General features: G+C 38.8%; 1 protein-coding gene across 3 annotated transcripts; it reads left to right on the top strand.

Annotated features, from left to right (window-relative positions):
- Positions 1-104: 104 nt before the first annotated feature.
- On the top strand, positions 105-15208 carry LOC149009356 (CELLULOSE SYNTHASE INTERACTIVE 3). Of its 3 annotated transcripts, none has more exons than XM_089162312.1 (8): positions 105-475; positions 783-985; positions 1299-1383; positions 1711-4774; positions 9535-12079; positions 13259-13713; positions 14033-14149; positions 14236-15208. In XM_089162312.1, exons 3-8 carry the CDS (start codon positions 1337-1339, stop codon positions 14395-14397), a joined length of 6390 nt encoding a protein of 2129 aa, XP_089018438.1. In that variant the 5' UTR covers positions 105-475; positions 783-985; positions 1299-1336; the 3' UTR covers positions 14398-15208. The 3 variants fall into 3 exon arrangements, with proteins under 3 accessions (XP_089018438.1, XP_089018441.1, XP_089018439.1); XM_089162315.1 differs by lacking the exon at positions 105-475 and adding an exon at positions 505-617; XM_089162313.1 differs by lacking the exon at positions 105-475 and having other exon boundaries at positions 636-985.
- The last annotated feature ends 201 nt before the right edge of the window (positions 15209-15409 follow it).

Here is a 15409-nt window from a genome sequence, read left to right as displayed (position 1 = left end):
AATTTAAGTAAGATTCCAAGATAATATGATAATTTGGGTGACAGACATACTTATTATTTATTTTTACTAATCTCAATAAGAGAGAGATTACAATAATGGCAACACATTATGGTGAACTAATGTGTGTGAAAGTGAGAGAAAGAGAGAGAGAGTGAGTCTGTAAAAACAATCAATAAAAGTAAAAATGAAGCCAAGAAATTGGAGTTGGGATTTGGGAAAAGGCGTTAATTTTCTAGTTGCTATCACCTTCCAACCGAACAAAACGCCCGTTTTCGTCGACACACAGAAAAGAAGGGAAAGACTAGGAAAGAGAAAACCAAAAGGAACTGTAAAGTTGGGAGAGAAGGAAGACTCAGGAGTGCTCTTTCTCTTTCTACAGTTCTTCTTTTAATCTATTTACTATACCGGATGTACCAAACCAATACCAACAGATTCTTATTTTTCTTGTTTTCCTCAAGAAATTTTCAATTAGTAGGTGGGTTGTGTTCTACTTGATTGTTGGTTACTGAAATTCGTTATTATGGTTTCTCTTTTATGCATCTGGGTTTTTAACCGTGGAGAAAATGACGGTTGTTGCCCTAGTTCATGAATGTCCTTCTGATCCGATCTCCGTACTGGTCGGGTCTTTTTGTTTATTGTTTTTATTTTCCGCCATTTCTGCTAGACAAGACATAGTTAATTTCATTGTTACAGAGGAATTCAGCTACTTATCGCAAAGCTTTTAACTTTTTGGGTAGTTGAAGATCTGGGTTTTTAGCATTGATGGTTTTCTGCTGTTGCAGTGGATGACTGTTGGAGTTCCAAGGGAAGATACTGCTGTAAGTGAGCTTTCCCTTTGTCTTCGTCCCCCACCTAGTGGATTTCTTAAGGGATTCGATGCAGAGAAAGAATTGAGGTGTTATGCTTCTCCGGCAGAGGAGGAGGAGCAGGATCTGGGCTTTATTCCAAGGGGGAGTTCTTAACATTTGCATTAGAGAGTGGTCAGGTATCTTTTTCTGTGTGATCTCTGCATATGGTGCTGTATATGTTGTTGATGTCAATGTTTTTGTTTCTTTTGTGTGAAATATGTATTTTTTCTGCTTTTCTAATCTTAGAATTTCGAACTGGAATTAATGTGGCGTGGCTGTAGAAACTTTCTGCATTTTTTTTTAGTTCTTTAGTTGTTCTATTTGGAACTCGGAAGTTGACTGGAGAATCTTTTCTTTTTCTACCTGTATCTCTCTATTTATTTTTGGATTTGACAGATATCTGAGCTGTTTATGTTATTGAATTACTTCAATAACATTGATGATGCATAGGTTGCCACACGGAGAACTGGGACTGATAATTAGCGCAAATGTCAAAACCTGTACAGAGTAGATCTTTGTCTACATCTGAAACTAGGTCAGTGTTGCTCATTTAACTTGGTCTCTCTGTCTCTTTTAACAACGATGGGTTCACAGTAAATTGTGTTCCAGTGACTGAATCGTTTAATGCTCAAATCCTCCATTCATGTCTTTTTTTTTTCTTTTTTTCTTTTTTTAAATCTTTATACTGTGAAAAACCTTGGTTTTGAGATTTAATTTTTTTAAACTTCCATTATCCTGAAAAAACCCACTCTTAGGCTCTGTTAAATCATTCGAAATCAGCTGAAACTTGCCTTCAAAGTTTTCATTTTTAACTGATTGTAAATTTACTGATGGGATGATAAATTTGTTGCTTACTTCCCAGAGAACCAAATGGGCCAGCTGGATTGGATGACCCAGAGTCTACAATGGCTACAGTTGCTCGCTTTATCGAGCAGCTACATGCGAACATGTCATCTCAACATGAGAAGGAGCTCATTACAACACGCTTACTTAGTATTTCTAGAGCTAGGAAGGATGCAAGGATGCTTATTGGTTCCCACACACAGGCAATGCCTTTGTTTATATCTGTTCTCAGGAGTGGTACTACTGCTGCAAAAGTTAATGTTGCTGCAACTTTGAGTGCTCTTTGCAAGGAGGAAGAATTGCGGCTAAAAGTTCTTCTTGGTGGATGCATACCGCCATTGCTCTCACTGCTGAAATCGGAATCAATTGAAGCCAGGAAGGCAGCTGCCGAGGCAATCTATGAAGTTTCATGTGGTGGGCTATCAGATGATCACGTGGGCGTGAAAATATTTGTGACTGAAGGTGTAGTGCCTACTCTGTGGGATCAGCTCAATCCGAATATCAAGCAGGACAAGTTGGTGGAGGGATTTGTCACTGGGGCCTTGAGGAACCTTTATGGAGACAAGAATGCCTACTGGAATGCCACACTTGAGGCAGGAGGGCTAGATATTATAATTGGACTTCTTTATTCTGATAATGCTACTGCTCAGTCCAATGCTGCATCTCTTTTGGCTCGTTTGATGTCAGCTTTCAGTGATAGCATCCCAAAAGTCATAAATGCTGGAGCTGTTGAAGCTTTGCTTCGATTAGTTGGTCGTGAAAATGATATATCAGTTCGAGCCAGTGCTGCTGATGCCCTAGAAGCTCTGTCATCCAAATCAACTAGGGCTAAGAAAGCTGTGGTGGATTCGCAGGGCATACCCATCCTTATTGGAGCTGTTGTGGCTCCATCTAAAGAATGCATGCAAGGGGAGGGTGGCTTGGATCTACAGGGACACACAATACGCACTTTGGCGAATATATGTGGTGGAATGTCTGCTCTAATACTTTATCTTGGAGAACTATCTCAGTCTCCCCGCTTGGCTGCTCCTGTTGCTGATATAATTGGCACACTTGCTTACTCATTAATGGTCTTTGAACAAGCATCTGATGTTGAAGAACCATTTAATGTAACTCAGATAGAAGATATTCTGATAAAGCTTTTAAAACCTCGAGATAATAAACTGGTTCAGGAGCGTGTCCTCGAGGCTATGGCTAGCCTTTATGGTAACAAATACCTCTCGAGGTCGCTTAATCATGCAGAAGCAAAAAAAGTTCTCATAGGACTCATAACCACAGCCACAGCTGACGTGCAGGAATATCTGGTACTCTCATTAACGAGATTGTGCTGTGATGGGGTTGATACCTGGGAAGCCCTTGGAAAGAGAGAGGGTATTCAGTTATTAATATCACTGCTGGGATTGTCAAGTGAACAGCATCAAGAATATGCTGTAACAATGCTGGCAATCTTGACAGACCAAGTTGACGACAGCAAATGGGCAATCACTGCCGCTGGTGTTATTCCTCCATTAGTGCGTCTATTGGAGGTGGGATCTCAAAAGGCTAGGGAAGATGCAGCACATGTGCTGTGGAATTTGTGCTGTCACAGTGAAGACATACGTGCCTGTGTTGAAAGCGCTGGAGCTGTCACTGCATTCCTCTGGCTTCTAAAAAGTGGTGGTCCAAAAGGACAAGAAGCTTCAGCTTTAGCACTTACGAAGCTTATTCGTTGTGCTGACTCTGCCACCATCAATCAGCTACTGCCTTTGCTTTTAGGAGATTCTCCAAGTTCAAAGGTTCATATTATTAGGGTGTTGGGTCATGTGCTTACCATGGCTCCACAGAAAGATCTTGTGCATAGAGGAGGTCCTGCTAATCAGGGCCTCAAATCTCTGGTCCAGGTTCTCAACTCCTCGAATGAGGAAACTCAAGAGTATGCTGCTTCTGTTTTGGCTGACCTATTTAGCAGTAGACAGGACATCTGTGATAGCCTTGCTACTGATGAAATTGTTAACCCTTGCATGAGGCTCTTGACCAGCAAAACTCAGGTTATTGCTACACAGTCAGCTCGGGCATTGGGTGCATTGTCCCGCTCAACTAAGGCTAACTCTAAAAAGGTGTCTTATGTTATAGAAGAGGATGTCAAGCCATTAATTAAGCTGGCAAAGACTCCATCTGTTCACACAGCTGAGACTGCAGTAGCTGCATTGGCTAATTTGCTCTCTGATCCTCAGATAGCTGCAGAAGCTTTGGTGGAAGATGTCGTCTCAGCTTTGACGAGAGTACTAGGAGAAGGCACTCTGGAAGGCAAGAGGAATGCATCACGTGCCCTTCATCAATTATTAAACCATTTTCCAGTCGGAGAAGTACTTAGAGGAACTGCCCAGTGCCGTTTTGCAGTTCTTGCTATTGTTGATTCCTTATCTACAATGGACATGGAAGGAAGTGATGCCACTGATGCTCTAGATGTAGTTGCACTTTTGGCTAGGACAAAACTGAGTTTGAACTTCACATACCCACCTTGGGCTGCTCTTGCTGAAGTTCCCTCAAGCCTAGAGCCACTGGTTTGCTGCCTGGCTGAGGGGCTTCCTCCCTCTCAGGATAAGGCAATAGAAATCCTGTCCAGGCTGTGCAGCGATCAACCAGTTGTATTGGGTGACCTTCTTATTGCCCATCCAAACTCTGTTGTTTCACTAGCTCAGAGAATAATGAACTCAAGCAGTTTAGAAGTAAAAGTTGGAGGTGCTGCATTACTCATTTGTGCTGTAAAGGAACACAAAATGCAGTCAATTGATGCACTTGATGCATCAGGTTTTCTAAAGCCTCTCATTTATGCCCTAGTAGACATGATGAAGTGTACCTCTAACTGCTGCAATCTGGGAATTGAAGTCAAATCCCCCAGATGTTATAAGGAAAGAACTATATTCCAAGACGGAGATGAGTTTGATATTCCTGATCCAGCCACTGTCCTTGGTGGAACGGTTGCTTTGTGGTTGCTTTCAGTAATTTCTTCATTTCACAAGAAGAACAAAATCACTGTCATGGAGGCTGGTGCACTGGAGACCCTTGCTGATAAGCTTTCAACTTATACTGCCAACCCACAGGTACATGCATGATCTGGTTCATCCTCTTTATAGCAACTTTGTGGCTGGAAAAATTCTTTTTTTCAATGTTTAGAGACACATCCTAGCTGAGCCAGTCAAACTGTTTGTTAAACCACCTTCCACTTGGAACGGATTGATCTTTCCTCTGACCCATTTTCCTTACAAACATGTTGATTTATCATGATTTTTGAGTCACAGATGGTTGAATTACTATTTACAATCAACTACTAATTGGTTGTAATTTGTATCATTTACAATAACACTAATGATAGACTTCCCTGAAGGTTCAGAGTCATCTACTTATAAATCGCAGCTGGTAATCTCTCTTTACTGCGATGACATGAACTAGCTCTGGCTACAAGAGAATTGGTTTCTTGATCCAGCAATTGGCTCAGGGACTAACTAAATGACGTGTAATGCAATACACTGCCTTGGATCGACCCAACCCCAACTGGGTTTCCAAATAGAAATGAAATGGATCCAGTTTTGAGTCATAGACTCGTAGTTTCAAAATTTATGTTATTTACAGAAACTAGGTATGTATTTATTTCATTCCATTTATTTTAGAAGTTAGATGTGTATGATTTTTGGTTTCTAATTCTTTTAGTTTCTTGATTGAATTAGTGTCCTAGTTAGAATCTTAATTTACGTGTCTTTCGAGATTCTTTATATATGGTGTAACTCCCATTGTTAAAGATGAATTTATAGATTGAGCACTCCTTCCAACCTCCTCCCCGCTTTTTTTTTCTTTCTACTTTTATGCATTCTTCTCTTCTCTTGCAACTTTGAATTTTCAGTTTTCCCTCATCCTGACATGGCCACCATTAAGTGTAGGGCTGCAATAGGGCCGGGTTGAGCCGGGCTTTTCCAATCCCAGTCCCAGCCTTGATGTTCTTAGCTAAGCCCATTCTCGCTCTGATTGTCACTGATAGGGTCCCGGGACTTGTTGTCCTTGTCCCTAATGGCCTTGTCATTGTCCCTATCTTTGTCCCTGGCCATGTCCATATCCTTGATGCCCATGTCCCTATCTTTGATGGCCCTATCCCTGTCCTTGATTTGCCTTGGCCTTATCCGTATTCTTGATTGGCCCTATCCCTGATCAAATTTGAATCATATATATGATCAATAAAATGCATAATCTAACTTGTCAATTTTGAATATAACGTGTTGTTTTCTAACCATGCAATGTATAAGAATATTGATCTAAGATAACCATATTAAGTCACTAACCAACACAATTTGATGTTAATGTTTAGAATTTTATATATTTTTTCATTATTCTAATTTTAATATATGCCTAATTAATAAGACTATTTTAAAATATAAAAAAAATAAAAAAAAACCCTTTTTTAAGGGGTACAAAAGGGAGTTTTCTATATAATATACATGATATAGACAAATTATCAATGGCATTTCAACTTCTAATATTAATGTCAACACAAAACAAATCAAAGTATTAGTTGCACCCCTAGTAGCCTCTATCAACAAAATATATTTTTTAAAAGACCAAAACATCTCCAATGATGTGAAGTATCTATTATATTCTTTTAATTAAAAACAAATTATTTGTACCTAGAAGAAAGTAGAAATATACGTAGTAGGGCAAATTACATATAGACTCCTTGTGTTTGCAATCAATTACATCTATTATCTCTTAAGAAAATACAGATGACCCCCTACTATTAAGAATTGAAAGTTATAAATGGATACCTATGCTGAAGCAGTAAGGGGGCATTTGTAATTAAATTTTTTCAAAGGTAGTGGATGTAATTGATTACAAACACATGGAGTCTATATGTAATTTGCCCTAAATAGGATTTATGTTTATTTGATTGATTCATTATATACATTAAATATTAGATGCATCACATCATTGGGGACTGAGGAATCATCTTTTGTCAACAATTAATATGGTTGAAAATATTTTTGTAATACATTATGTCATAAAAAATAATCTAAAGATCATGTCATTCAAATTTCTCTTAAAAACCTTCTATTTAAAATTTTACTTAGATGTTCCAAATTATAATTGTCAATCTATAAAAATTAGAGTTTTTTATATGGCACCCACTATTATTGGGGTGAAACTAGTGACCACCCACTATTATGCCATAAATTACATGGCACCCACTTGAAAAATTACAAGTTACCCACAATTACTTTTTTCTATTAAGTGGGGTAAAATTGCATAAATGCCCTTTCTATCATTTAACTTATGTAAAATTTAAAATTCAAATTACCCGAATGCCCTTTAACAGTAAATTTACAATATTGCCGCAATCTAATTCACTAAATGTCATAAATGCCCTTACTCCATTTAACTCATTCAAAATTTGAAATTCAAATTTACCTAAATGCCCTTTGGGTAGTGAAATTAAAATATTACCCCAACCTTAACAATTAATCTGCCTTAGTGAATAAGGGTAATATGGTAATTGCATAGATTCAGTTAATTTTCTTTTGAAATTTACAAAAAACTACCCCAAGAGTTATCAAATTGACAGAATAAGACCAAAACCCTAGCCCCTGCCCATTGTTTGAGAGACCCAAAGCCCTAGCCCCCCGTGTATCTCTCTCTCTTAAGGAGATGGCAGTATTGTAAGAATTGAATGGAAGAAAGGACATCACTGAAGATGCAAAAGAAAATGATTTGGTGGACGTCGGAGGATCGCTTCGCAGATTAGGGTTTCAGCAGAAGAAGGATCACGAGTTAGGGTTTCGGTAGAGCTCTCGTCTGACTCCATTGGATCAGAACCTGCAAATTTTGGCAGTTCATGAGCTAAGGAATTGTTCGATTTCTTTGTGCCTCCTATGGGTAGCAGTTGCTAATGTTGATAGGTGCTTAACATTATTGTTTCTGGTTTTCTTTGTTTCTCTTCTAGTCCCTGCATGCGTCCTTTCCTTCATCTTGCAATCCATCCTATTTCAAAGGGTTCTCCCCTCGGTTCTTCAACAAGGGTAGGATTTGGAGCCCCAACTCATTAGTAAACCCAGATCCTTTGTCACTGTAAAGTTCAAAAACCACCATTAATGGATGTCTATATTGTATTTTAGTGATGGAAAAGTCTATCCTCCGGGAATGTGGAGGATTGGTAACGCGGTCCGGAAAGTGGAGGCCTTCTAGGTAATTATTCAAAACCTTGAAACCTGATGAGGCCTGGTATTCGGGGTCGAAACAGTTAGCGTCGAACTGCCTACTAGTTCTACTTCCTGGTTCTTCCAATAAAAGAAGAACATTCAAGCTCTTTTAATTTGCATTTGTTTGGAGAAGATGGTCGCAGAGGGCATAGGTTAGGAGAGAGGAGAGATGCACAGTGGGTTGGTCAGTGGGAAGATGTTAAGTCAAGTTGGGGTAATATTGTAATTTACTGTCCAAAGGGAATTTGGGTAATTTGAATTTTAAAATTTAAATAGAGTTAAATGAAAGTAAGGGCATTTATGTCATTCTACCCTTCACTTAACAAGAAAAAGTAACTATGGGTAACTTGTAATTTTTCAAGTAGGTGCTATGTAATTTATGGCATAATAGTGGGTGATCACTAGTTTCACCCCAATAATAGTGGGTGCCGTGTAAAAAACTCTAAAAATTATGCTTAGATGCAAGAATGACTTGAATTGGTTTTCAATTTCTGTTTATAGTATGATATGCTAATGCACATATTTACACTCCTAATAACTTTTGAGATAATTTGTTTTGTGCTTTAATCATTAAAAAAGCCTAGAGTAGTTTAATTATAATTTTGATCGTAGAATGCCCTAGCTTAAGAGTAATGATTTGTGTCTGGTGACCTTTAACTTTTGGCATTTAAAATGTACCCTAGTGTATTATAATTTTGATTTTAAAACACCCTAATTAAAAGTCATTTTAGAATTTTGATACTAAGTAAGTTACAATTATTTACATGAATATTTTTAATAAAAATGTAGGATGTAACAAACAACCTAGTTTTTTTTTATGGTAACATATTAAAAAAAATCATTTATTTTTACTAAATACAACAAAAGAAATAGAAAATAATAAAAAACAAAGTGGACTCATTGGATCAGAATGACTTAGGGTCAAAATTATGGCTTGGATCATGGTTAATATGAGGTTCCATATTAGGATTAAATCCATGGTTAAAGTCGGGGTTAAAATCAGGGTTAGGATTAGGCCCACAATTAAATCACCATTAGGGCTAATATCAAGTTCAGAATTAGGGACAAAATCAAGGTTTGAATTAAGGTCAAAATTAGGGTCAAAATATTTGGCCTTGACCTGCCTTCAGGGCCAAAATCTTGGGCCTAGGCCCTTTCTAGGCTCAAGCGGGTCAGGGCCAAACATGCACCCCTAATTAAGTTTCATGAGAGCCAAAGGGTCCTCTCTTTCCCCATCAATTTCTACTTCAATATTTTTCTTCTTTCATTACTTTTCTGCTACTAGCAGCATTGAAATTATTTTTAAGCTCCAGCAATCACATACCACCTCTCCCACCATAAAAAACCGCCTTTTCCCCTTTGCAACTTCTTCTACCCTGCTTGTTTAAATCATATGTGAGAGTGGACATTTCAATTATCCATGCTGACAGGACCATGAAAAATCCATTCAAGCAATACTGTGTATGCATATACCTTTTTCATTGTGGATTGTGAATTGTTATCCATTGCAACTTGTTTCTTGAGGTTTTTATCCTTCATATTCTGAATTTCTCTTTTTATATATTTTCAGAATTGCTTCCGTGTGTTCTTGTTCCCATTCTAATAGCCTTTTTTCATCACAGGCAGAATTTGAAGACATAGAAGAGATATGGATTAGTGCGCTACTTTTGGCAATTTTGTTCCAGGATGCAAATGTTGTTCTATCTCCTTCCACAATGCAAATTATACCCTCACTCGTTCTCCTATTCAAGTCTGATGAAGTGATTGATAGATACTTTGCTGCTCAAGCAATGGCTAGTCTTGTTTGCTGTGGAAGTAGGGGAATACATCTAGCTGTTGCAAATTCAGGTGCAGTTGCAGGATTAATAGCTATGATTGGTTACCTAGAATCAGATATACCAAACCTTGTTTCTGTATCCGAAGAATTCTTTTTAGTTCGTAACCCTGAACAAGTTGTTCTGGAACACCTCTTTGAAATTGAAGATGTAAGATTTGGATCTACTGCACGCAAATCTATACCGTTGTTAGTTGAACTTTTGAGACCAATGCCAGATAGGCCAGGTGCCCCTCCAACTGCTGTTCGCCTGTTGAACTGTCTTGCAGATGGAAATGATGCGAATAAGCTGGCAATGGCAGAAGCTGGAGCTCTAGATGCTCTAAATAAGTACCTATCTTTGGGTCCTCAAGACTCAACTGAGGCCACTATTTCTGAACTATTGAGAACATTATATGGCAATTCTGATCTACTTTGTCATGATGCGTCATTAATTTCTATGAACCAACTCATAGCTGTTCTACGTTTGGGGTCAAGAAATTCTAGATTTGAAGCTACTAGGGCTCTGCATCGGCTTTTTGATGCAGTGAAAATCAGAGAATCTGAAGTGGCCAGGCAAGCCATCCAACCATTATTTGACATGCTTAGTGCTGGAACAGAGAGAGAGCAACAGGCTGCTCTTGTTACTCTGATCAAATTGAATTCAGAAAAATCTCCTAATGCATCATTTTTTACTGATGTGGAAGGAAACCCTCTTGACTGCCTGTACAAGATTTTAACAACTGCATTGTCAGCAGAATTAAAGAGAAATGCTGCGCAGCTCTGTTTTGTGCTGTTTGGCAACTCAAAGATGCGAGCAATGCCAATAGCCTCTGAATTTATAGAACCTCTGATATCCCTGATGCAGTCAAATACAAGACCAGCAGTGGAATCTGGAATTTGTGCTTTTGAGAGATTGTTGGATGATGAACAGCAAGTTGAGCTTGCAGCAGCATTTGATGTTGTAGATCTTCTTGTAGGTTTGATTTCTACGTCTAACCACCTATGCTCTGAGGCAAGCATAAACTCTCTCATAAAATTGGGGAAGGACCGTAGTCACTTGAAGCTGGACATGGTAAAAGCTGGAGTCATTGATAACTGTCTTGAGTTGCTCACTGATGCACCTAGCTCATTGTGCTCGTCAGTTGCTGAGTTGTTCCGCATCTTAACAAACAGCAGTGGGATTGCTAAAAGTTCAGCTGCTGCCAGAATTGTGGAGCCTCTTTTCTTGATTTTATTCCGCCCAGATTTCAGTTTGTCTGGACAACATAGTGCCCTGCAGACACTAGTGAACATCTTGGAGAAACCACAGAGCCTTTCAACTCTGAGGCTTACTCCAAGCCAAGTCATTCAACCTTTGATTTCATTTGTGGAATCACCTTTTCAAGCCATCCAGCAGCTAGGCACTGAACTTCTGTCTCATCTTCTAGCTCAGGAGCATTTCCAACAAGACATCACAACACAAAATGCAATCATTCCACTTGTTCAGCTTGCAGGAATTGGAATACTGAACTTGCAGCAGACAGCAATAAAGGCTTTGGAAAGTATATCAACAATCTGGCCAAAGGCTGTTTTTGATGCTGGAGGTATTTTTGAGCTCTCTAAGGTTATCATCAAAGATGACCCTCAACCACCTCATGTATTGTGGGAATCAGCTGCGTTAGTCCTTTCAAACATTTTGGGATCCAATGCGGAGTATTATTTCAATGTTTCTATTGTGGTCCTTGTGAGAATGTTACACTCAACGTCGGAGAGCACTATTACAGTAGCCCTCAATGCCTTAATTGTTCAAGAAAAAAATGATGCTTCGAGTGCTGAATTAATAGCGGAAGCTGGTGCAATAGAGTCACTGCTGGACCTCCTAAGGTCTCATCAGTGTGAAGAAGCATCAGGAAGACTACTGGAGGCTCTATTTAACAATGTAAGGGTGCGAGAAATGAAAATTTCCAAGTATGCCATTGCTCCATTATGTCAGTATCTGTTGGATCCACAGACCAGTTCACAGTCTGGTAGACTTCTTGCAGCCCTTGCACTTGGTGACCTCTTCCAGCGTGAGGGACTCGCTAGAGCTAGTGATTCTGTACATGCATGTCGTGCGCTTGTTAGTTTACTTGAAGACCAGCCAACTGAAGAGATGAAAATGGTTGCAATATGTGCATTGCAAAACCTGGTTGTGCAAAGTAGGACAAATCGGCGAGCTGTTGCGGAAGCAGGGGGCATATTGGCAATACAGGAACTTCTGCTATCTCCAAATCCAGAAGTTGCTGCACAGGCATCCTTGCTGATCAAATATTTGTTTTCTAATCACACACTTCAGGAATATGTGTCAAATGAGCTCATCAGGTCCTTGACAGGTAAGCAATTTCTAACTGTTTTATTCTATATGCTTTCCGAATCATTTTTTTTTTTTTTGGGGGGGGGGGCATCATATTATTCCAGATGGTCTTGAACTCATTCTGTCTAGGACTCAAAACTTCTTTTCATTTTTCTCCAAATTTTTAGGTGGTCTCACTCGGTTACTAATTCAACTTTAATATTTTAATGTTGTACTTGCCATGAAGCTCTCCTGAAATACTAACTTAGTTCTTTTTCTGTTAATGATATGTCAGATTCATCAATTCAAGCTTGCTTGTATTATATGTTTTTTGCATACGAATTATTATACTTTATGTTTCAAATAAGTGATGGAAGGATATATTGCAGTGGTTTTTAATAGTTTATTGACATCAATGTGTTTTTTTCCCCTCTATTAAAATGGTCTTGTGTCTTACTTGAGTTGCTTGCTGTCACATATCTTTAGATCATTCGTCCATTGGTAACCCAAATGTGGATGTTTTTGTATGTAGACTTTTCAGTTGCTACCTGTTACATTTATAGATCAGTTTGACCCTTGACAACCCCCACAGAGGCTTGGAGCTTGTCTCAAAAACCAACTGTTGCATTGGGCAGTGCTGACCTCCAATATAGTTTTTTTTTAAAATAATTGGTTCTTTCTAGGTCCCATCAGTTGTAGGTATGACAATTTCTTGTTCATATTCTTCATTTTACCTTTTAATTTTTCCTTCTTTCTCCTCTTTGCGGGGTGTGGATTAGGTTTCGTTTCAAACTTTCAGTATTCTTCAAGAGTTGATTCTGCAGTTTCAAAGGCTGCTGACCCAAACTTTGGTATTTTCATGTAGAAAGCCACTAATGAATATCCTTGCTAACTGCATGTGATAGTTCACTTTGAGTGGTGGACCCAATAAATGAATTCACCAGAATGGCCTCCATCCAGAAAGATAACTTCATCTTTGCCTCATATTCTAATGAGTTAACCACATGTTTTGGGATTGTATTATATATGCTATGGATACACAAATCATCTTCTACAATTTTCCCATTCTTTCCAAGATAGACACGTCAGCCATCCAGTGGTAGCTCATGAAATATTCAAATTGTGAACAATTTCCAGACTGGAACAAATGTAACTCTCCTCATGTTCTTTTTTCCCTGGTTTTACCATTGTATTGGTAATGGAAACTATTGTCTTGCAGCTGCGTTGGAGAAAGAGCTGTGGTCCACAGAAACTTTCAATGTGGAAGTCCTGAGAACTGTATATGTGATATTCAACAACTTTTCTAAACTTCACGTGTCTGAAGCAGCTACCCTCATCATCCCACATTTAGTAGGAGTACTAAAAAGTGGAAATGAGGCTGCTCAGGAATCTGTATTAGACACCTTATGCTTGTTGAAACAGTCCTGGTCAACCATGCCGATAGATATTGCCAAAGCTCAAGCTACGATTGCCGCTGAAGCAATTCCAGTTCTACAGTTGCTGATGAAAACTTGCCCTCCAAGTTTCCATGAAAGAGCAGACGGCCTGTTACATTGCTTGCCTGGGTGTTTGACGGTCACCATTAAGCGTGGAAACAACTTGAAACAGACCATGGGAAACACGAATGCCTTCTGTTCTTTGACAATAGGAAATGGTCCACCGCGACAGACCAAGGTAGATTGCCAAATTAGCGTAGAAGATGATTAAACCATAAGATATCTATATTTGCTTTATTGCAACTTTCCTTGAATTCCAAAATATTTTCAAGAATTTCTTTTGCGATAAATTTTTTTTTTTTTTTTTTGTTGGGGGGTGTGGGTGGGAAGACAACAAAACTTCCTGGGTGAATTCTTGAAATACTTTTATCATGTTCTCATCCTTAAAACATGATGGTTGTTGGGGTGTTAATTGTTATTTTTCGGAGATTCTAAACATCGCATTGTCTCTCCAGCGTTTTAGATTAATCTTACTGATGTGTCATCAATATTTTCAGGTTGTGAGCCACAGTACTTGTCCAGAATGGAAAGAAGGGTTTACTTGGGCATTTGATGTTCCTCCAAGAGGACAAAAACTTCACATCCTCTGCAAAAGCAAAAATACATTTGGGAAGGTATGTAGATTCATTTTATTTCCTGATCCTCTTAAACATCAGCCTGTTTCTTACTATTTTGGATGGTACGGGGGTGTGCCTCGCAGTCTACTCTTGGGAAGGTGACAATCCAAATAGATAAAGTTGTGACAGAAGGTGTTTACAGTGGGTTCTTCAGCTTGAACCATGACAACAAGAAGGATGGGTCATCTCGAACACTTGAAATTGAGATAATCTGGTCCAACAGGATGTCAGAGGAGAGCATGTGAATGGGTATTGAGCACTTCTCTACTTATACGTAGTGCAGGGTCAACGGATCAATTCAGCTTCTCAAGAAGCTGAGCAATGGAGGATGCAATTTCTTTTGTTCATCCCATTGTGTTGCCCCATTGTGTTGCCGGTTGGTTAGTTTCAATTGTAATTATTGTTTTCTTGAGTTCCATTTTTGTAGTTTGAAGTAAATGTTGCTGCAGTGAAGTGTAAATGTCAATTGAAGTTGCAGAACTGGAGAGCCGAGAGTCCCTGGTGGTGTATGCCAGAAATGGATTCTTTCCCTCTTCCTATTCATATGAGGGGAGGGTTCGGCTCACGCGGCCGCAGCCGCCCCCAGGGGGATTTGAATTCAGGATGGCAGGAGTTGACTGTACAGAATCTGTAGGGTCTAGTGGATAAAAAACATCTTTAGCAAAAGATGGGTCTTGAGAAATTGCTTCAACTAAGCTATCTGTGCGGCGTGCTCTTTTTCTGCACTGCTGCTTGTATTTTGTACTGGAAATATGTAGTACCAGTCACTCATGATAATGATAGATTGCAGATTCAACTAATACCCCATATAGCTAACAGAAACCATGATGGGTGAATATTTCGTTAGCATTCTAGTAAAACGGTCAAATATGATGACTGACTTGTAAATAGATCTCAACCTTTTGATGTAATGTTGGGACATATGTCACATATCTACAAGGAAATGGGTAGGATAATGGTCTTTAGTTGAATGGTTAAAAGTCTAAATTCTCATGGGGAGGTCTTGAGTTTGTATCCGTCTGGTGGCACCTATATTAGTAATATTCCCCCCTTCCAACAATACAAACTCGCCAACTACAAAAAAAAAAAAAAAAAAAACAAAAAAAAAAATTATGATAGATGTTTTTTTTTTTTTAGGTTTGATAATAAGTAGATTGCGTCAAGAGAGAGAGAAACCTCGAAGAAGAACTATGATGATGATAGATCTTGTTTATGTTTTATTTAGGCTTATGCAGGAAATTTATCAAGACAAGAAAA

The sequence above is a fragment of the Hakea prostrata genome, chromosome 7, assembly GCF_041222555.1.
Source record: "Hakea prostrata isolate BN-2017 chromosome 7, UWA_Hpros_2, whole genome shotgun sequence".
In the NCBI taxonomy this organism is placed as follows: domain Eukaryota; kingdom Viridiplantae; phylum Streptophyta; class Magnoliopsida; order Proteales; family Proteaceae; genus Hakea; species Hakea prostrata.
Note: the sequence above shows the minus strand (reverse complement) of the source record. Positions and strands in the feature narration are given on the sequence as shown.